The 23,542-nt window shown below is 42.2% G+C and overlaps 1 protein-coding gene across 4 annotated transcripts; it reads left to right on the forward strand.

Moving 5' to 3' along the window:
- The first annotated feature begins 242 nt into the window (after positions 1-242).
- On the forward strand, positions 243-16,446 carry FDX1 (ferredoxin 1). 4 transcript variants are annotated; one of them, XR_014227491.1, is made up of 6 exons: positions 243-462; positions 6,339-6,463; positions 9,284-9,413; positions 9,830-10,004; positions 13,882-14,729; positions 14,839-16,446. XR_014227491.1 is itself a non-coding variant. In XM_082304868.1 (5 exons), the coding sequence occupies exons 1-5, from the start codon at positions 290-292 to the stop codon at positions 13,924-13,926; spliced, it is 648 nt and encodes a 215-aa protein (XP_082160994.1). In that variant the 5' UTR covers positions 243-289; the 3' UTR covers positions 13,927-16,446. The 4 variants fall into 4 exon arrangements, 2 of the variants coding, with proteins under 2 accessions (XP_082160994.1, XP_082160995.1); XR_014227492.1 differs by lacking the exon at positions 14,839-16,446 and having other exon boundaries at positions 9,855-10,004; positions 13,882-13,967; XM_082304868.1 differs by having other exon boundaries at positions 13,882-16,446.
- Positions 16,447-23,542: the final 7,096 nt, after the last annotated feature.

Below are 23,542 nucleotides of genomic sequence, written 5' to 3' on the forward strand. Positions count from 1 at the left end.
TTTCACCGGCCTACGGCGTGGTCTGCGGGAGCAAGCGCGAAGCTGACGGGAGCGCCGCGGGCGAGCAGCGCCCTGCGCCTTTTCCGTAAGGCCCGGCCCCTTCCCTCAGCGCACCGCTGCGCACTTTGCGTAACCCCGCTCTTCCCGTCATGGGGCGGGAAGTGCGCTACGTAGACGGCTGCGAGAATCGCCGCAGCTCGCGCCGGAGGCGTAAGCGCCGGGACTTTGCCCCCGCCCCTCGCCCGGTGCCGGCGCAGAGGCCCCGCGCTCCCGTGCCGCCGCCGCCGCCATGGCCGCCCCGGGGCCGGCCCGGCTCCTCCGGGCCGCCGCCGCTTCCTCCCGCCGCTGGCTCTTCTCCGCCTCGCCGGCAGCCGGGACGAGGCCGGGCTGCGGCGGCGCCGCCGCCGTTGCTGCCGTGAGGGCAGCCCGGCTGTTCAGCCTCTCCGCCCGGGCGGTGCTCAGGTAAGAGGGTCGGAGCCGTGAGGCGCCGGGCGGGCTCCTCGCGGCGGCGGCCGCCTTCCCGCCGCGGCAGCGCCGTGCCTTCCCGGGCCGCTGCCTGCGCCTCGGCGCTGAGGGCACCCGGGGCCAGCGGCCGCCTGTGGCACGGGCTGCCCGGGCGGGGGCGGCCGGCCGGGCTGGCGCTGCCTGACCTTCCCCCGGTCGCTCGCCGCGCCGCGGCCCGCGGTGCCCCGTTGTCCCGGGCCCGCCCGGGGCAGGTCCCGGCCTTCTCCTCGGCCCTCTCACGGCCGCGCTTCGCCCCGGCTCTCGCCGTCCCGCCTGCGGCTGCCGTGGCGGTGGCACCGAAGCGCTCTGCGGGGGGACCTTCCACCCGCCTCCCCCCGGGGTGGCGCCGGGCGCCCTCGGCGGTGGGGCGGGCCCTGCCCCGCCGCGCTGTTCGCGGGAGGTGCCTGTGGGCCGGCCCGGGCCGGGCGCCGCACCGACCCCGCGGCCTGGTTAAGCCACAGGGCCTATGCGATCTGGAACCCCGTTGACCCAACTTGGAATCTCGTGGAAAGCTAAACTAGGGTTCCTAACATTCAAAGAAGTTTTCTAAGAGGTTTTGACCTTATCAGTGTTGCTTTTTTGTGCAGTGCAGTGCTTGCCCTTTTTTTTTCTTTTTTTTTTTTTTTTTCCTTTTTGTGGAAGCCTGGCTAGGCTTGTGGTAGAAATACAGCACATCAGAGAGAGCCCAATACTGAAGATCTCATCTCCCTTTAGTATAGTTTTCCTTTACTGAAGAGCACTTGTGCATCTAAGCGCACAAAGTCCCTCCTCTCCTCACCAGGATATATGAGTAGGTGTTTCAAAATGCATTACATCTGTAGACATTTAATATTCCACAGCCCACAACTATAGATTGGCAACTTGGTACAAGTAGTCAAAGACTGTTTATGCATGACCTTCTGACTTGTAGCTTGTGTACTCAAAGATAAGTCAGAGCCTACAGTTAACTTTCGGTATTTAAAATACAGAAGTCTTAAAAGCCTGATTTACTTGGTTGCAAGAGAAGTTTCTTTGACTCAGAACAGGACCCATGATCAGCTGTCTGACATCAGTGGTGTAGCCTAGCCTGTTCCCAGAGGGTTCAGTAGTGCTCTTGCCATCAAAGCTGTTTAAATAGTTCGCTTTTAAACTGTCCTCTAGGTGCTCTTTTACTTTGTTTCAGCAGATACTTTTAATATGGAGAGACAAACTAACTTTTTATTCTAGGGCTCCCATGTGAGACAGGTAAGTTCTAGTTTAGATCTCTCCTTTGAGTGACCCTGCTGAGTGTCTTAAAAATAAGTCTCCACTGAGTGAGTGCCCTGACCATCAGTTATTTTGAAGTCCCTGATTAGCAGTTTTTCATTCAGAAAATCAAAAAATTTTTGTAAAGTATTGTCAAATTTTTAAAAGTTCCTAAAAATTATTTAACAGGGTATAATGGGAGGAAAAAAGAATACTAAAAAGGGAAACATTTCATTACCTAATAGTAATGTAAAACTTGTAATCCCTCATTTCTTTCACAAACAGACTACAAGTTGGAATTTATCCACATTCATTGCGCAAGCATACCAGCAAAAAAGCTCACGCAAGCAAGTATTTCAAATGCATTGTTTATATACTCTATGTCATAGCCTGGCTGAGTGAGCTGGGAGAAAAAGAAAATCCTTGTTTCTTTCATACGTTAGTATTGTCTCCACTCATGTGCAAGTTATTTTCTCTAGTCCTACCATTTCTGGATGTCCTATTATTTGAGACCCAGATCCTGAACTTTATGTAGTCAGTCAGTGTTATTCCAGTAAAAAGATACATCATTGTTTGTATATATAAAATTAGCTGTATTTGTGTCTGGAGGATGAAGACCTAGCTGTATAAATCATCAGCTGAGGTGATTCTTGTGAGTAGAAGTTACCAAGGGCTTTAGTGAAGCATCAGGTGTTATGCTTTCATTTCCATTTCATTCTTTCTCTTGCTCCGTTTTTTTCCGTTATCCTCCCTTCTCATTTCATGGTGAACAGTAGTTATCTCCAAATTCTTTTATACTGGCTTAGATAGCTGTACAATGTTTTTGGTGCACAACGTAATTACTACCTGTTTTAAAGATTAATTCAGATTTACAACTTCCATATTTTAATTGAGGCCTGTATAATAGTTTCATTCATTAAACTCTTCAGGCAATTAGGTAAGGCTGTTAGATTTACCGTTTAATAGAAGATCTGGAAATAATGGAGTTGGTCTCGCCATGTGCAACACCAGGCTACAGTTGTTATCTTTATGCTTTCTTTGGAGGAATGCAAGAGGTGATTCTTAACTTGGAAGTAATAGCCAAAGATTCAAAAGGATGCTTCTTTTAAGGGGGAAGAGGTAGCTGCCAGGATTGTTGCAGTACTTACTCTTTTTTCCATGGGAGGGACAATGAGCAGCGTTTACAGTTCTCTGGTGCTCTTCTGTGCATTTGCAGTATGCTTAATTTAGGGTATCCTGGGGACACTTGATAACAAAGCTGATAGTACTGTGGCAACCATATGAAGAAATTAATAGTATTTTACATCTGGTGAAAAGGGTTCATTTGAGCGTGAATTGGGATATTTATGCTTTATGCATAAATATGTTTTGTTCTTCCTGATGATCCTGAGGCTATTTATACTTGCATAGACCTGTCATGTGTTTCATGCTAATTGCCTATGACTAGTTCACAGTATGGTGGTGTGTGGGGTTTTTTGGTTTTTTTTTTTTTTTTTCCTTCACGCAAACAATGTCTGGGTAGACAAAAGCCATGTTACTTCAAATTTATAAAGCCTAAATATTGTTTCATGCCGGTGTGATTATAATTATTTTTTTAATGGTATCTCCTAGTCATTGAAAAGATGTGCAAAGTGTGTGTGTTGAATGCCAGACTAGTCTGATTATTACATACACGCACTTCTGAAGGTATTTTCACTGCTCAGGCTCATGCACAATAAAGCCTTGGTGATTTTTTTAAATTAAACATTTTGGCTATGTGAAGAGTGGTAAAGATGGCAATAGCAGAAAAAAGGATCCTACTGGAAAACTTAAGAAGGCTACCTCTAGCTTTATTATGAATAAATAAATTTTAGTTTCGGTTATCAACCAGGGTGGATTAGGTGCCATTAATTACTGTAGTGATCTTTAACAAAAGTCAGTGGCTTAGTGGTGGTACTTTGGTTTGTCCCCTTGCTGCATGCCGCACCGGTTAGGCCCGCACAGCCACGGTGCAGTCCCACAACTGGCTGAAGCTAATGTAAGATTGTTACTACCGGAAAGAGGATCCAACTGCTGTTTCCTCATTTTTGTTGTGGGCAGTGGCGCTTCTGTCAGTTTTGCTTGCTGGTTCAGCTGAGACTGGTTTTATGGTTGATTTTCAGCCAGACTAGCAAAATGAGTTGACTTGTGGCAATACTGGTGTAAGGATGATGGCAGGGCGATTTGGAGTGGGGATCACCCAAAACCACATTCTTATATTAGAAAGAGATTGGTTTAAGCTGATTGTGAAGCTTAGATTGTGTTATTGCATCATAAAGTTGCAGTAACACAATTGTTTTAAACTGACGTAATTTTCCTATAAGGGGCAGGTGTGACTGTGTACCGGTTCTGACATTCATATGGCCATTGACCTATGAAGGCTGGGTTTCAGCCAGTTTTGTTTGCAGACCTAATTTACTGCGTGACAGTGTGAGTGCTGGAGATAGAAGGAACAAAGGAGGGAGGCCAGGACCGTTCTTTTTTTCCAGATTGAAGTGTAATCACAGGTGTTTTGAAAACTGGGAGGGAGATGACTTTGTCTTTTACAAAAGTTCTGGTGATCTAATGGATGGCCAGACATCTTGCTGTTTGGTCCATGTTACTTGTGATTGCCTCATCCTATAACAGAGGAAAAGGTATGGTTTGGATATTAAACAAATATTTAGTACTTGCCATGTCTATACCTTGGGCAGAGGATGCCCATAAATACAAGTACATCTTGCGTTGTGGCTCCTGTCAGGGTTGTGTTTGTCATGTTGACAGAAATATTTCACTAAATGAGAGTGTATTTTGGTGAGCTCTGGAAGGGCTTTTTGAAGCAGTTTAAAATTACACTGTCAGTGGTTTACTTTGGCTGTCAGAGAGTGAATCTGTACCTTTCCAGATGCAATCTAAACCCATCAGTCTTAAACTTCCAGTGAAGGTGGTGAATTTTTTACTAGTATATCTAAGAAGTGGGTGCTTGTTTCCTTAGTTGTGCTGTGGGAGGTGTTAACACAGCAGAGGAGCAAAAAGAAGAGCAGAGTGGTAACTTAAACCCCCACAGAACGGTTTGCTGGAGGTGGTCCTTTGATATCACAGTTGACTGTGCAACATTAATTGTATTTTCTAAAGCTAGATCTTTAAGATTTCTGAATTTTATTGCAGTGCATGCTTCAGTTGCATTCTGCAGATCAGCCAGGTCAATCCTTCATTACTGATTATAATTTTGGAATGAATTTATAGTTAATAGTAGCTTGCGGCTGCCTTCTGGAGAATGGACTGAGGGATGATATGACAAGAATTGAACATGACATCATAATGAATCACGGCATGTACTGCTGCCAACTGAGCTTACAGTTGTGGCAAGTATATTAAGTGTACAGCAACAAACATTTGTTGTTTTTCAAAACAAGCTAGGACTCAGATTGCTAAAACCACGTTTTCTTTTACAGCCAGTTCTAAGAATAAGCTGTTTACTGATGTTTCAGTATGGCCACTTGCAAATTTTTGCTTCAATATTCAGCTCTGCAGGTTAGTTTTCCAGGGCGTGCCTTGATTTTCAAGCTTGTATGCTTTCCATATGATAGATCACTGAAAGACCAAATTACTAAAAAGATTGAAGGTAATGTTAAGCATGCTGTTGTTAAACATGGATTTGACATTGAAACATAGATTTTTGCATTAGCTTCCAGTTGTTTTATTTGTATCTCTCATCTCTTGGCAGGTTTCTTTGCTGTCCATCCAACAAGTTTTTCCTGTTTTATTCACTTTCTATAGGAAAGAAAATAGTTTAAAACCAAACAAGCTCTATTTTAATTATTAGCATTTTAACAGCTTTCCTTTAATTTGCATGTGAAATGACATAATATGGAACAATCAAAAATATTTTTTCATATTAAAAGCATTACTCTTAAGAAATTTTTATGCAGACTGCAAGAGAAATTTTTCTTAAATAAACATAATTGTCTGAAAAGCAAAGCAGCAAAATACGAAACCCTCTTTCTTTGAAGCCAATGTCAAAACTTTGAACTTCACTGGAATTAATATTTACAAAGTAAATTCCTAAGAGAATCTGTGCTCAAAAAAAAGCAGAATGCTTCTGGAGGATTTTTGTTCTTGGGAGGAGAGGATAATCAAATTTTGGAACTAATAAAGTCAAATGCCTTAAACTCTAAGCAGAAATGGGAAAATTTTAAAATTTGTTCTAAATGACAACAATGAGACCAATTAAAATTTTATAAATCCACAGGAAGAAAGGAGTGAAGCATTTAAAATGACCTCTTTTATTTGGTAAAAATACAAATATTTTGCCTAAAATAAAATAGCTCCGAGTCTCTTCAGTGAAAGGCAAAACAGCAGGATCCTATATAGCTTCTAGTGACAAAACACAAACCAAGTTGGTTTTTTTTTTTGTTATTTTTTTCATGGCCTTTGTTCAATGCAGAGCAGTAAATGCCTGTAACTGTTACAGCTTTTAAAAGCCAGTAACTTAGGTTTTGGTGCTCTTAGAGTTGATAGTGATTACTGGTTTAATAGTATTCAATCAATTTTAAAGATTTAAAAAATTCTAGAATTCTTTCTTTAATTCCATTATGTACTTTTTTTTTCAGCTCAGAAGATAAAATAACTGTTCATTTCATAAATCGTGATGGTGACAAACTAACAGCCAAAGGAAAACCTGGGGATTCATTGCTGGATGTGGTTGTTGATAATAATCTAGACATAGATGGTTTTGGTAAGTAGATTCACTGAATACTGTATTCGGTGTCTAGAAACTATGTTCTATTACCAGTTTATTCATAAATATTTATAGAATCATAGAATCATTTAGATTGGAAGAGACCCTTAAGATCATCAAGTCAAATTCATAAATAAATATTCATTCACAGTTGATTTATAAAATCTAGCTGTACTTTATTTGGATTTTCTCCCCATTTTCTCTCCATTTTTTTTTTTTTTTCCTGCAGGTGCATAGAATATTTTGGGTCAAGTTCTAAAAAAATATTTGGAGTGAGCCTTGCTTGAATGTTAAAGGAGGGGAATGTGGGAGTGCTGTCAAGGTGGAATCTGAAAGATGCCACCTGCAGACTCTTCTGAGCTGAAAGGTTCTGGAGGCAACACAAAACTGGTGTATTTCTAACAGTGTCTGGTTACTTCATTATTGCCATACTGTCTCAATTCGTTATCAGGCTTTTTGTAGCACAAATTGCTGTAAGTACTTGAGTGCTAAGTGAAAGAAACAACCAAATCCATGTCAGTTAGCAGGGAAGAGCAAAAAGTTTAATTCTTATTAAAGGACTGGGGTAAAGGAGACCGATGTCCTAGTGAAATTCTAACTTGGTACAAGTTCTGTTTAAAATGAGAATAGGAGGAAGTTGTAACACTTCCCTATTCCTTCAAACTTTTGTAGTTTCCATGGTTAGTTCCATTGAAGTTGTAGGATTCTGACCATGCAAAGCAGTGGTATTTGGTAATGGCAATTAAATACCTCTGGACAGGTATTTGCATGAACATGAGCTTAAGAATTAATAGTACAAACTAAAGCAGAAGTGGAAGTACAATTTGCATGAGTGAATGCATACCATGGAGCGATTAGAGGGGAAAAAAAAATAAGTGGGCTAGTGTAGCACAGTTTAAAATCTGAGGTGTGTTTTATTTAAGTGCAAATAAATTTCACTGCTAGTAATAAAATGTTTCATAAGATTTGAAGTCAGACTTATGTCTGAGACAACTCTTATGTCTAGAGTTGCATACATTTGGGGAAGAAAATTATCTCTTAAAAATCTGTAATGTGTTGGGATAACTAGCTTTATGTATTACTTATTAGATGTGTCATATAGGCTTATGGCTAGTCTGCTTGTATTCCACAGTAAATATGCTCTGTTTATGTAAATATCAGCCACATTAAAGGATTGTGGTAAAGGGGGGGTGGGGAAGATAATGCTGTCAATAAACAGAAGCCAAACTAAACATTGGAGTTACTGCAAATCTTTAATTACAATATATGCTAGTCCCATTTCAATAGTAATTTGCTAATGAAACATCATACTAGGGCAGAGAAATAATGCAGTATAAATAATGTAAAAATGTATGTTCTGTGTTCAGAAAAAAAGTAATAAGGGGAAAAACTGTAAAATGTAAATCTTACCTATTTACTTCTGTCACTAGGGGGCATCCCATGTGCAGTAATAATAATAGAAATATCTTTGTGTAGGGACTTAAACTGCTGAATGATTCAGCTTCACTCAATTCATTTGCTCCTGCTAGCTTTACAGTTGCAGAAAGACCTTCCGCTGTTCAAATAGACTGGTCAGTGTTCTGTCTTCCTGCCCCCACCTCCCCCAACAATAAAACGCTTAAACTGCTGATACGACAAATTTTACATTTGGTACTTTATTTAAACTCTACTTTTTCACATGCATTTGTATGTACTAGAAGACTTCATATATTTTAAAAATCAAGTCTTTCAGTACAGTGTCCTGCTCACTTTGCATATATGCTGTTGATACCATTACTATGTGTAATAGCACGGTGCTTTCTGTATGGTTCTTGTGGTCTGATGATGAATCCCACTGTTTCTTTTCATAGCAGTGGTGATACATGCAGCCTTGCTTCCCTTTGTTTCCATACGAGTACAAAGGTGATGTGGTCACAATAGTCTTGGTTCTGCTTTCCTGGAAATGAGTAAATAAATTAAACTTGGCTAATGTCTTACCTGCTTCTCTTGTAACAATTTAAATCAGAGGTGGGGGTTTGTGTGTCCCAACCCCAGTCTCCACACAAGTGTGAAGAGTTCAGCTTTCTCCTCCTCTTGAAGTTGCATGTTTCTTTTTCAGCAGAGAACTTGGTGACAGCCCTATACAGTGGCAGAGACAAATTTGTTAGTGTTCAAACTTTTGCTGTCCTGTGATGACCTGACTGCTCTAGCAGGTAGATGTAGTTGGTGCTTGTTCTTTTCAGCCCTAGCAAATTATTAGATCCTTGGCTCAGGCTGGATTGACTAGTAGTACATGTAGGCCTCTAACACAGAGAAAACCATCTCTCTCTAGCCTCGCTACCTTTGTTGCTGGGAATTAGTGTTCTGTTGAGTGAGAAGAAATACCATGTATAAAATCCCACCTTCGTGTACTTCTGAGGAATTTTTTTGTATAGCAGGCGTCTTCTGCTGAACTTCTTGAGGAGACCTTTTCAAAACCATGGGAAAAAGAGGGATAGAAGGATCAACCTTGGGAATAAATTGGTGTTGATTGACAGTGTTGTCTGCTTTTGCATTCTTATAGTGGAAAACTTTTCTCTCTTTAAATGGTAGAAAGGGAATTAGTTGAGTATTTTAACTAACTACAGCATTCAAGTAAATCTTAATGTTGTAGGAACTGTAGAAATACTATTGACAGTTGAATGCGGAGTTAGATATATGAACATGGGAATATATGAAACATTTTATTAATCAGCAGAGGTGCTTCTTGTATGAGACAAACACAGGATTTCTTCTGAAATTCTGCTGTAATTCTGTAATTTGAAACTTGAATTTTCTGTTGATTTTTTTTTTCTTTAGGTGCATGTGAAGGAACGCTAGCCTGTTCAACTTGTCATTTAATCTTTGAAGACCATATATTTGAGAAACTAGATGCAATTACTGATGAAGAGATGGACATGCTGGACCTGGCATATGGCCTCACAGAAACGTAAGGCAACGTAACACTTCACTACCTCAAAGAATGGAAAGAAGGGTTTGCAGATGGGGCAGTCCAGAATTCTTAGAATGCCTTAATCAGCTTTTAAGGAATAGCTGGATTCTGTTACACAAATGGGACCACCAAGTTTAAATATTGTTTATCTGAATTCATATTAAAAAGATGTCAGTACTGTTTTTTGTAAACTGAAGAGTGGCACTTGCCAGTACTTGCTCTTCAGAGGTGTCTGACACAGAAGTGTCAGATACTGAAGTATGACGAAAAACCGAGTGCTTTCAACAATAACTTTGCTGCTGCTGTCGTGTGTGAATTTTCTTGTTCTTGTTTACCTTTCCTTCTATTTTCTGTCTCCATTAGTCTGTAGCTAGTTAATGTATTTTATAAATGTGTTTACAATAGTATTTTAGTTTCGGTCAGATCTTCTTTTCACAGAATCACAGAAGGGTTGAGGTTGGAAGGGACCTCTTGAGGTCATCTTGGTCCAACCCCCTGCTCAAGCAGGGCCACCTAGAGCCGATGCCCAGGACCATGTCCAGACGGCTTTTGAATATCTCCAAGGATGGAGACTCCACAACCTCTCTGGTATTTATGTACATTGATAAGATCCCCCTCCCGAGCCTTCTCTAGGATAAACAGTGTCCCACGTGGCAGTGTCCCCGCTTGTCATGCTTTGACTCATGTCAGAGTGCTCCTAGAGCACACAAGCCAGAGTCCCTTTGGGTGAAACTAATCCCAGAGTGTGCTCTAATGGGCATTTCGGTGCATAGGATTAGACCAGTGCTAGTCTAAAGTAACCCTCTGTTCTGCATCTCCCCCACCATCGCACACCTTGTAATTAGGGTGTCACATCCTCATCACAGACCCATTCCCAGCGGGCTGCACTACTTGCTGGTGTACACATAGCCTGTGTCATAGAACATAACATGAACAGTAGGCAGCTGTGCCTCTCAAGGTTTCATAAGCCCTTTCCTTCATGCTTCAATAGAACTGCTTGTCAAAGTTTTTGAGAATATTTCCAGTGATGTCAGAGGGCTTTATACCTGGCCTGTATAGCATAGGGTTTTTTATGTCTCTGCAAAGGAGTACACTGAATTAACTCGTTTATCTCCTTATACCAGTAATGGGAATCCTGTACTAATCATTTCTACATGAGGGTACACTTTTTCTCGCTTCAGCCAAATCTTAACTTTCCTGGGAGGTTGTAAAGGCAAAGAAGTCAAACTATGAGAAACTTGTTTCAGCTGCTTTTGTTTTATCCTTTTTCCTGTCTCCCAAAAAACATTTGCAATCTTGAAAAAAATCATAAGCCTACTAAGTGTGAATTTACTTCGCTCTTACCATCTGCCATGATTCTCCTACGAGTTTTCAGGTTCTGGGGCAAACCAGTTGCCTGGTCTTCTGTGCTCATGTAAACTTGTCTGATGGAGATGCACTACTATGCTCTGTCATAAGTATAAGGATAAAAGCTTTTTCTTGTCAGTGACTCTCTTGATTTGGGAAGGTTTCAGCTACAGCTGCCATGAAAGTTAATGTGTTTTTAAAATGAGGAGCTAATTAGAAAGGTTAAAACAAAATTGTTTTGAATAACTGCAGAATAGCAGAGATTATTGAAAGTAGTAAGATGGGGGACACAAACTCTGGCAAACTAGATGTTTAAGAAGAATACTGAAGAAAAAAATAGGCTGAGAAATAGCTTGCTAGAAAATAGAAAAATATTTTTGTTTCTAACCTATCAGAAGCAGAAAACTTGGCTGCCTGAAGAGCCAATAGGTGATGTAGAAGGTGCACTTAAAATATAAAACGATAACATAAAAGCAAACATAACATAAAAGCAAAGTTTCTTTTGCACTGTTGTCTCTAGAGCTGTTATGGCATGTCCATGCACTGGAAGGTTTCTTTACAGAGGGCTTCCTGGATTATGTGTCTCAAACTGATGTGTTCCTAGAAGTAGTATTACAGCAAATTAGTAAAATGAGTAGTAACAAATGGTAACGACTAGGTAGCATTCACCCAGGAGTTCTGCAGGAATTCAGTGTGACACTTCCGAACTGCTGCCCGTAAGGCTGAATTAGTTGGTTTAAAACAGCTTCCACATTAAGGGAATGGAAGGTAGCAACCCAGCTTTTAAAATGAGATCATCAGAACTGGAGAACAATGAGTCTGATTCTATACTGGACACATTAATCATGTGTGTATGGGCTGTTGCTTTTTTATAGTGTCTACTAAATAATGGTAAGGAAAGAATTCAACAGAGCTTCTGTAGAGGGAAGTAACAGATACAGGCGTTCTTCAAATGAGTCACTGAGCATGAAGAAAGATCTTACTTAGGTCCAGAAATCCTTTACCAAGTTTTGAATTGCAGTGGGATAAGAGTAAAGGCCCTGTAAAGGATAAGTAATTGGTTAAAAAAACCCAAATACTTCTACCTTGTTAAAGGATTTTGCTGTCTGTTAAGAGTATGCGATCAACAGTGTGATCTAAAAGTGATCGGTGCTAGGTTTTATGTAGAGAGTATATTTGTGAAAGGCTTGGGAAAAGAGAATGAAGAGTAAGGTTTGTATATAGTGCTGTGTTTCTCAGTGTGGCAAAATTGAAAACTCTCAGTGAAGACAGGTGCAAGGATCTTGTGCCATTGAGTGATAGGAAATGAAATTTGGTGTTAAAAGAAGCAGATAAATGCATATGGAGAGGTGAGTAGAACAGTGGTAACTTTGTATACTTGAAATAGGCTGTCAGCTAGCTCGTGTCTTCCAGGAATGTCAGCATAAGGTTTGGTGCAAAAAAACCCCCCAAAAAACAAACCAAACAAAACCAAAACAAAAACCAAAAAAACCCCAAACCCCAACCAAAAAAAGAAAAAATCAAAAAGGTAAATGGAACATTGGCAGTATTAGGTAGGAACAGGTAGAAAACCAGAAAATACCATTATATGACAAAATGGGGATTCACCGTATCTTTATGCTTGTGCAACTCTGACTTTCTGTTTTGTTGGTTTTTTTCTTTTTTTAAAGTAGTAGAATGAGAGTAAATAAAGGGAAGGCCTATAAAAGTGGTTAAAGGTGGAATGGCTTTTATGCAGGGATTGACAAAGTCATCTTTTTTGGGGGTCCAAGCTTCTTCATCTTTAAGGGGTGGGGGAATCTGGTTAAATATCTATAAAATTGTAAATGCTGTGGCAGAATTTGAATAGGAGAAGGTAGTTTGTTTCTCGCAGTGCTATTCAGCGCTGCCTAGTTCTTTTTGTACTGCTGTGTAGCAGGCTTGAAACAAAGGCCAGTGTTATTTCACATGAAGTGAATCCATCGCCACACTGCAGAGTACATATGCAATTAGCATTCGTCATTAGTGAAAAACAGACACTTCAGTCAAATTAAGCCTTACAGGCAATGCTACATATAAATATCAGCAATCACATCTCTCTAATAGCTTTCGTTTCTAAAGCTATTCTTACAGATTCATATTCATGAGATGAAATCTTCTGGTAGTGTATGTACTTACACATACGTTCCAGTAATTTTAAGTTGATATATACAGTCATTTACATAAAAGTATTACTTTCGGGTGTAGTACTGAATTGGAAGCTTTAACAACTGTTGATCACCACACGCTTGAAAGAGTTCTGTATAGATGTTAATGTAGTACCATTTTTATAATATCTCTGCCTACATTCCTGTACGTATTAATTATTCAACTGGTGCTACAGAACATTGCCCATCCTTACTGACGTTTAAGTATGCTGTACTTAACTACCAAGGCATGGACATTGAATTAAAGATATGCCAGCAATAAAAGTGGCTTGTGGTGTCTGCAGAATTTTGTGGTGGTATTAAATCTTTCGATTTTAATTGCTCACAGAAGATTTTTTTTCATGCTGAATGATAGGTAGAAAAATGAAGGGTTGCATCTCCTCAGGTGCTATGAGTATTTTATCCTTCTCCTTCCTATGTTTCTTGTCTCTTCACTCTTACCCTTCTGGCTTAATGACCTGATCTTGAGTTGTTTAGTTTGAAAACATCGGGCTGTCTTCAGGCCCTGGATAGGTTAGGCTATGCTTGCTCTGAGGCTTTCATTCAGATTCATTGCCTTCATCTCTTCAGAGATGCCAAATGTCCATTGTGAGATCAAGTGTCATGCCCTGCACTTGACTGAACTATTAGTGAACCACTGAAAATGGAAGAGCCGCCCTTATTATATGTTGCCTCAGCAAGTAGGAAGTACTCAGTGTACAACTTTCCAATGCACTGAGCTATGTTCCTTAATGTAAATAATGTTTATTGCCACTTACATCTTTGCATTGATGCGTGCAATTCACTACTGGTCTTGATTAAGACCATGCACAAGGGTGGCTGTTTCTAGATCATAATGTGTTTGGGATGGCCAAATGTTGGAGGCATAAGGGGTAAATGCTGTTAGATATATGATTGGCTAGAGCTAACGACAATGTTATATTTCCCTACAGATCACGTTTAGGCTGCCAAATCTGCTTGAAGAAATCGATGGATGATATGACTGTCCGAGTACCAGAAGCTGTTGCTGATGCTAGACAATCAGTAGATATGAGTAAAAACTCCTAAAAGAAAATATCTTAGGGGTTTTAAAGAAGCTTAATTATTTTTATAACTTATTTTTAAATGTGTAATTAAATATGGAAACTTACATAATTGTGAGTTATTTTATATGACTATCAATATTAGATTAATGCTATTTTAATTTTCTTTATAGAACCTCCTATATTTTTACGCTTAAAATGCAATAATACTTCTTATAACTGATCATTGGATTATAAACGTTAGCAAGTGTATTACAGATTTCATATAACATTATTCTGCCAAAACCTTTAATGAAAACTGGGTCACTTGTGTAAGACTTCTAAAAACCCCTGGTCATTTCTAGGTTTCAGACCTGGATATGTAAGAGAACAAAACTTGTAAGACTGCATAGGGTCTTCTTAAAGTGTTGTCATTAAAGATGGTATGCATTAAAGAGCTAATTCACATTCTCAGTAAATATGATACTTCCTCAGCAAATAGTGGATTTTCAGGGTAAGGATTTTCCAAACGTTGGAATCTTAATGAGATGTGGCAAATTTTATCTTGCAAAAATACTGTTAAAACCATGAAATCTAGGGGCCAATACAGAATGTTGGCACCTGCAGCTTAATTGCTGCAGTGCATCTCTGTTGCTCAAATCAGAAGTCACTAAACCTCAACTGTATTCACATTTGACTACACCACAAATACGGGGATACGCATGGCTTGGAAGAGTAAAGGCTCGGAGCTGTCTAACGGGAGAGCGTAACCACTGGAGGTAGATGTAAATCCTTGCCATTCTCTGAAGATGGCCGAGCTGGGATTGAAGAGGGCAATGTTTGTCAATATAAGATTTGTTCTGAAATCTTTATCCTTTACTTGTTCAGTTTTGCTCTTGTTCAGGAGGCAGCCTGATGTTAGCTAAGGCATTCAGCTTGAAGAGGTTGCTGGATTCTGGGCCTTGCTCTCAGGATCATTTCAAAAATGGTTGATGTGAAATGACCAAGTCATTTATTCCATAAAGAGGGTAGGGAAGACCCCCATGGTGGGATAGCGTGTGGACTGACAATGAAGAGCTTTCAGTTGGATCTTGTTTTAGTCTTTCTAAAGTAGACCAAAATAAAATAATGTCTCTAAGATTCTTTATTATCCTCTCTGGTTTTTGTTGCCTAAATACTTAAATGAAATGGTTGTCACTAATAGAATAGTTATTACCCTTATAAGGTTATTTTAATATTTTGGGGCATATTTATATATATAACATGTTTATTTACATTTGAATGATCTTATGCATTCATGAATGCCTTATTTGAACTGGTGACAATGACATCTAGACATCTTTTCTTGCGTTATTATATTTATGGGAGAGGGGAAAAATATTATTTTTCCAGTGTCGAATATTGGGATTATTTTGAGCTTTATAAAGAGGAAAAAAAAAGTCCCTCTTTGTAATAAAAAGAAGTATTTTCTAGAACTGTATTGAAAATGGTTCTAGTTGAGATTCTTTGATTTCTTCTCTGAGTAGCTATTACTTTGTTTCCTGGTATTCCCTTTGGACTTTCCCCTAAACCAAGATACGCCTAATGTGATCTGCTCAGAACTTAATCATACAGGGTTTTCAGAATACACTTCCTATCTCATCTAATTCAAAATGTGACTTCAGGGTTGAAATTTCCTGGCTTTTTGAAAGACGGAGAGAGCAAGGTCAGGGAGAAGGGTGGAAATAAATTGAAGAAATGTTCTGAAGATACTGCTGTCTTCCTCTTCAGCTGCTGTGACTCTAACCATAATTTAGAGGTTACCCTCCCACAATCAGGCGCGAAGGTAAATCAATTCTCCCTTTGCATTGCCTTGAGTTCATTTATATACAGTAATTATTATTAAATCTTGAACTTTTATATTTTACATGAGATTCAGGTCTTTAGCTTCCAAGAGAGGGAACTCAGGTCATAACCAGATGTACTGTGCATTGTTACATAGGAAAGAAATCGGAGGTTTCAGTACAGCTGTGGGGTTTCGGGGTAGGTGTTGGTGTTTGTTAGGTTTTGGGGTTTTCTTGGGTTTTGCTTTGGGTTTGTTTTGGTTTTTTGGGTTTTTGTTTTTTGGTTGTTTTTTTTTTTTTTTTTTGCTTACAGCACCAGGCACTTCTCCCTGTGGGAGTCTTGAAGCGCTTAACACTTAAACAAATCTGAAACGGCTCTCATGCGGCAGTTTTCTTTCTAAGCCAAGGCTGTTTCATTGTGCATTCCCTGTGACAGCTTGTCGTTACAAAGACTTTGACTCTCCTATAGCGTGCCTGTGGAAGGAATTATTTAGCACAGCAAGGCAAAAAAGGACACTTTAAAGTTCACTTCGAATTCTAGAGGTATCCCATATTGCATGCAAATGGAAATCTCGGAAGGTGAAGGAACTGACATGTAATCCCCAAAATGCACAGCTCAGAGATACTTGTTTCCTTATTGTCAAAATGATTTGCAAATAAATCTTATTTTATACCACTTTCTGACACACCTTGTTTGTATTGATTTTTCTTCCTTTTTTCTCCAAGTCATTGAAATTATTTCTGCGTGCAAAATGGAACTTAACAGTTAATGGTGCACATTCAAAAATAAGTGTGAATTATTGTGCAATGACACAACTAAAGCATCAAAACTAGTTAAATATATATTTGTTTACTTCCTTGTCCAAAGAAAGATTAGAGGTAACTCATTTTCTAAAGGCATTTCCTTTCTCTGTCAAAACATGGAGTCACTGGGTCTCTTCTGCCTCTCTCCCCTCAAAAATGAGGAGGGAAATGAGCGTTGCCTCTGTCAGTGCTGTAGGTGTTAGCGCGCGGCGTGATGTCTGAGGGGGGAGGCAGGCGGTGCCTCCTGCTCCCGTGTCGCTGCACCTCCTCCTGCCCGGGGAAGCTTCCGTCAGCTGGGCTGCGGGCTCTCGCCGGGGAGAGGAAGAGGCACCGTCTCCAGGCAGTTTGTTACTCCTTGGTCAGCAAAACTTCTACACCTGAAGTTCACAGCTTTTGGCTACAGGGCTCCAAAAGATTTAAGGGAGGTGTGTCTAAGCTTTGTCCACGTCCCGGCTGGAGGCAAGCTGAGAAGGCCACGTCCAAAAAAGCGGCAGTGGAAGTGGCAGTGCTTGCTGGTCTGGGCGTGGAGAGGGTTCCCTACAACCTGACTTTGTTTTGCCCTTGCAGAGGACAGTGTGGTATACAAAAAGGTAGGGCAGCCTAACAAATCCTCATTCCTTGAGAGGAAAAAGAAGTAAATCTTGGAGGAGAAGAGGTGCTCAAGCTGAGTGACTGAGGTATCAGATGGTAGAAGCTGTTGGAAAGGGGCTGCAGCTGCTGTAGACGACTCAGTGATTTCTCCTCAAGTGATCTGAAGAGATGCAAAAGGGGAATGGGGGTGTCCTGCGTGGTGGGGTCTGTGGCCGCCGGGGGTGCCCGCGCCGCTGCGGGCCGTCCCGCCTCAGCCCTCTTTCTCTCCCCGTTGTGCTGCCAGGAGAGCAACAAGCGGTGCGGTCCGCATGTAAAACAACAGGCACTAAAGGCAATCCTGAGATATACTTTCTAATCTCCTGGCCGCCTCTTCCTTTTTTTATGAAGTAAATGTTTTTGGTTGTTTTTTTTTTTTTAATGTGAACCAATCCAAATTCAAAAAGGTCTTGTTAAAGTAATTTCTAGCCAGCAGGGGTTTATTACTCGCAACTGGGGCAAACTTCATCGAAAGCCATGGCCCCGTTGTGCAGAGAGAAGTATCTCTGGGGTCGCCCTCCACGCTTCTGGAAGCTCCCTTGCCCTCAGCCCGGCAGCAGGAACGCGATTTCGAGCATCGTCTAGCTGCCCGCGTGCTTCCGCCAGCGGTGTTATCTCCGTGCGGCCAGCGCAATCCCCTTGTTCCGAACCCCTTCCACATCACGGCGCCTTCTTCCCCCGACGGGCAGGAGGGTGCGCCTCTTCATCTGCTAGAGGTGAGAAAGGATAAAAAGGGGTTGGGACGGACTTGGTACAACTTTCTTTACACCCGCTTAGATACAGCGGAGCTTTCGCCTCCCCATTTCTGGCTCTGCTAGAGCGTGTCTGCGCTAGGAAAGAGGATACGGTCTGAAATGCAGCTGGTGCTGACCCCAGGTGGTAAATCCCTGCAGCACAGCGCTGGTAGGGATTAAAATTTGGGAGTGGGATCTGCGCAGCACGTTAAAGCAGCCGTGCATGTGAGCCCAGCTCGGCTACGGCTTTCGGATGGCGCTGGTTACTATGGAGCCGGCTCGGGTGTCTATAGCTGTGAAAGAAACCTAGGTTTGGTGTTCTAGTGGAAAAGAGCTATTGCTGGATCAGGCCAGGCTGCCACGGCTCCGGCTATCCGTGCCCAGCTGGCGGCGAGGCTGAGCGTGTAGTCCCATAGACAGACAGACGTACAGACACACCTGCATCAGCCGTGCTGATCAATGCAGACAGAAAACACGGTGCCAGCCATCTCCCTCGTGAGCCCCAGGCCCCTGCAGGCAGCAACCCCCTGCATCTGTGAGCCGACGGGGAGCGACTCCCCTTGCCCGCGGGGCTGGTGGCTCCCCGTGACAGCGCTGGCAGCAGCCCCTTCAGGGGCTCAGCCAGCTCTGGTGAGGTTACGGGGTTCCCCTGCCTGTCACGGTGCCTCTGCTCCTTCGTGTGGGTGGGGATGAGCTGTCACTCGCGTAACCTAACACTGTTCAGTGATGGGACAGGACTTCTGTGCTCCTGGTTTCTCTAGCAGGCAACAGAGGACACGTTACACATGAGAGGTGATAATGACACGGGGCACGGGTGCTGAGTAAGTAACCGTTTCCAGATGCTCCGGAGAGCCCTGTGGGCGCCTGCGGCAGCTGTACCTGGGTTGCAGCTACGGCTGGGTCGGTTTTCTTCCCTCTGGCACCAAACTGCCGCTGGCAGCTGATGGGCTGAAATCACTGGGTTTGGAGGGCTCTGTCCTGTCTCACTGAAGGAAATGCCAGGCCATAGATGGCATTTCTCCTTCAGGCTGTCTTTGATCAAAAATGGCTCTCCTTAATCCAGTTTTGAATCAAACGAATATCCAGACAAGCTGGAGGTTCTTACTCCATCCAAGTGCATCTGAGCAGGTTCAGAGGCGGGTTAGTGGCTCATTAACCCTTCCTCACCTAACAGCCTGGCTTTGCATAGGTAAGCCAGCCCTAGCTTTTGATCTGGTGAACGTTCACAGGCTTTACTGGTAATGGTTTAGAAGAAGGGCATTGCCTTCCTAGAAAACTCTCACTGGAGGGGAGAAAGGGAAACAGCGAGGTGACGCAAGATCACGGTGATGCAGCTGCAGCCTCTTGGATCCAGGAGAGAGGCAGACATATACCACCCAGGGAGCCAGCGATGGGTTTTGGCTGGGGATAAAGGTAGAAGGTCTCATCTCAGAGGAATGTTTAACAACAGATGAAAATAGCTGTAAAAGAAAACAAATGGTGTCATAGAGACAAGGCATATGGTAGCTCAGAGTGATGGGGAAGCTCATTCAGGCTGTGGTTCAGTTCCAGGGGACTGATGAGTGTCAGGAGGGAGCACAGCAGGGGATGGCCAAAGCAGGAGAGTTTCTGCTTCAGATTTCAGCACTATTTTTTTTTCTTCCGGCCTAATTGAGTTGTTATGATCATCACAGCCATTGGATTATCGTCAGAAATTATGAAAAACACATTCTGTCTTGGCATGGAGAAGAAAAAACAATCCATGTCCACTGCCTTGAAGTTTCCTGCCCTTCTGGGGCCATCCTTCAAGGAGATGGGCAGCACAGGAGCATCCGAGATGAAGGCCTGGGGAAGCGGAGCAGAGCTGCCCCGAGGGTGAATGTTGTCCTGGCAGGGAAGCTTGGGAGACTGGGATCTCCCTCCACTGAGTGATGCATGCAGCAAATGTTGTGCTTCCAGCTCAAACAGCCCGCGTTTGAGCAGCGCATGTGAGCTTCACGTTAAAAATGACCTTAGTTAAAGACCTCATCGCTGGTCTTTATTCTCTACCATGTTTGCATTTTATTAAGTATTTGTCTCTGGATAAGAAGGAAGGGAAATGTTTCTGATTTGCCTGTTATAGTACTTATTTCAGAGGTAAAAATGCCTAAAGGAGGCACAAGACATCAGAGACCTTTACAGCAGCACACAGAAATGAAGGGGGAAAACCAATTACCAGGGAACAGGAGTTAATTCTTAGAATAAAAGTACAGAGTAACCGCAGGGTATTTGCTATGGTATTTCATTGCTTATATAACCGGTTAATCAGTGCTGCCAAGTGCCCAGCACTGGGCTGCTGCTGGTTTACCATAAAGCCCTGCCTTCACCATAAATAATACATTTAATCCATTTCTGCTTCATTTCAGCTGAACCGCCTCTATAATGGCTCTAGATCCCGGGAATTTTGTAACATTAACCTTCCTCTGAGGGTCAGGTGCCAGAAATTCTTACTCTCTGGCAAAATAATTTCCCCAAATCTTTTTGCTAGTGAGTGAAAAATGAATCCCAGCTCTAAGCCCGAAGTGAGCTTGAGCTGCAGCATAGTCAGTGCAAGTACAACTGCCCCGGCACTTGCTGTATTGCACAAGGCAGATGCAGTCAGCAGCTCGTGGTTTCTGCAATGAGATATTATTTACCAGAACGACAGAGCTTTTTTTTGCTCCTTCAAATCTGGAGTGCATTCAGAAATACACAGAAAGGTTCTCTTGCTGAAAACTCGTGGTCACCTTTAAGCCTGGAAGGAGACCCGCGTTATTTAAGGAGTTCATTCCTGGCAGCAGATTTGGGTGGATGCTGCTCTGACAGCAGGTCTGAGTCTGTAAACACTTGACCCAAATCCAGTAAGGGAAGAAAAAGAACCTTTAGCCGATCCTTGCCACTTGCTCCCCATCTCTCCAAAATAAACAGACCCGTATATTTTGGTTTAGCAAAAATGTTGAAACAAATTACATTTGATACAAGTCACAGCACTATTTCCGAACTGAAAACAGCAATATTCCTTCCATAGCACGCGGAATATTTAGACATAAAAATGAGCCGCCTAGCCAGGCCTTGCTGGTGCGTGCACTGAGCTTCCAGCCCTCTCCTCTTTTACTTCTTACGCTGCTCCTGCCGGAGAGCCCCTGATTTATCGGCTGTTTCCCTCCTGCCCTGTTGCCTGCAGCTCCTCGCTCAGATCCCATGACTTCAACTCGCTCAGCGGGTACATCTGGTTTGGTTTTTTCCTGCTCAGCTTCCGTCCTGTTTATTGTGTTGCTTTGTCAGAGAAACATCTGCAAAATGCAAAAATTTCCTTCCTACCGCGCGAGTCAATATTTGCGTTAAATGCTAACTCTGCTCATTTCAATCATTGTGAAATTTTTGAGCTTTCTCTTACTTTCTGAGTAACCGTGATGCCTGGCATCCTGACGGGGTAAACTGCTGGTAGAAATAAAAGCCCCTCCAGGAGCCCAGGGAAAGGACACAGGAGCTGCATCCTTGTGTTTCAGTACTGCCTTGGCCCCTCTTCAGTCCCCGGGAGCTGTAGGGGGAACTCAGGGCTTGACCCCAGCGTAACGCTGAGGCACGGCTCGGTGCACGGGGCCGTAGAGGAGCAGCCAAAATGAATTTGTGGAGCACACGTGTTCTCAGAGCCATGCAATGCCAGAAAACCTCGCGTTTCTGCTGCGTGGCTTTCGCCAAAGCTCCTTCTGCAAAGCGCTGAAGGCACGTTGGGTGGCTGAGTGTACAGCAAGGGACAATTTAATTAGTGACTACTTAGAAACCTCGTGTCTGAACAGCTTCATCCGCCGCTGCGTCCTTCGTACGCTGTCTCTGCCAGGCACGGCTCTCTCTTCTATTGCTATTAACTTTGATAGCCTCCTTAAAAAAAATGATCATAATTACTTCTGAAGAGATGAAGCAGCAGAAATCTCGAGCCTGCTTCCTCTGTTTTTTCCCAGGTTATCCACGGCTCTGATGCCATCTGTAATGTCAATGTGCTCTTTGTCTAATTTCATAGCCTTGATATTAGTGCTTTTGAAAAAAATCCCCATTGCTGATAACTTCTCGAGGAGCTGGCTAGGAACTTTTTGACTTCCAAACTTAATTCCAGGCTACGCTATTTTCACAATGACCACTTTTATTTTCTCATGGAAAATACGAAATAAACTGCTGAATAAAACAATTCTTTTTTTCTTGAAAAAAGTGTGAAATTTGAATATTTTTCTTTTTGTATAGCTCTTCATATAGTGCAAGCTGTTCATTTAAAAGGCAGGGGCAGAAAATAAATTCTGCTGGTTTGCACATGATACCATTTAATTCTGGTAAGCTTGTTCATAATGTTTTCCAAATCTGATAATTACTGAAATTGTCTTTAAGTCTGTCTATAGCACAGTCTCTAAAAGATCTTTTCTAACATTACATTGTTTTCCAAAATGATGGGCATGGGGTTATAAACACAGGATATTCAGCTGAATTTAAAAATTTAAAATTTCTAGTGTATCCAGTATGTTTATTGCCAAACTTGTCCAGATTTTTTGAGGAAACTGATTGTATTGAAATTTGGTGTGTTTTCACAGACTTCAGACTTAACAGTCTGTTAAATAATTCCTGGTACATTATAAAACAGTTACCTTCAACATTTTTTTTTTAATTCAGTATGATACCAGGAGTATTGCTCACATGTGACATTGTCTCTATTTTATCTATAGGGGAAAAAAATTACACTTTTCTTCCATTAAAAAAACAACAAGCAAGCAAGTAAAACAAAAAGAAGTAGAGGAGCGGATTCAGTCTTCCCAGCCAAGGGTTCATTGGGGCTGGAGAGCCGGGGCAGAGTGGTTGTGAGTCCATGGCAGGTGGCCACGGTGGCCATTTGCCAACCCTTGGCTTCTCTGTAGGGTAACAGAGATTTAGCAACACGTTGGATGGTGTCTTCAGTGCCCTTGAGGGCATGAGCCACCGTGGGGACTTCTTGGTACCCACAGTCTGGAAGGGGCTTCTTAATGGTGTTTGTTCATAAGGAGACAGCGTACCAAGAAATATAAAATTTACCCTAAACTATAGTCAGTAATTTTGCCACTAACTGGTTGGTAAACTTGAAGTACTTTGGGCTATGAAAGTGATTTTGTTGCTGGTTTTTTTTAAACATAGTTCCCAGGAGTAAGGATTTCATCGAAGAGTTAGTTCAAGGGTTATTCTTAGTGTAGAGCTTCTGGTGTGACGTCTGTGAGCCCAATATGTCCTACCCTGATGTGAGCTGAGTGGCCATCACAGGAACATGTTGCTTTAGGAGGAAAAACTGGTGTCTTAGCAAAAGAAAAAAATTCTGAGATCAAGGCTGAGAAGGAGAAATATTTGTTAGCAGACCACCCAGCTGGAAAAATAGCTGTGTTTGTGGAGTCCATGATATCAGAAGCCAAGAGTGAGAAATGGAGTGCTGTGAAAGCGTGTCTCTCATGGGTAGTGTCATACTTCTGAGTCTTTACCAGCTCTCCCAGTTAGCCAGTTTCGGTGACTAATGGTCATTTTGTTTTCACCCAAAAAATTTCCACGAAAGCATTTTGGTTGAGCATGACTATCATCCCTGGCTTTTCGTGTTTCTAT

Source organism: Platalea leucorodia, assembly GCF_965183815.1.
Source record: "Platalea leucorodia genome assembly, chromosome: 2".
In the NCBI taxonomy this organism is placed as follows: Eukaryota; Metazoa; Chordata; class Aves; order Pelecaniformes; family Threskiornithidae; genus Platalea; species Platalea leucorodia.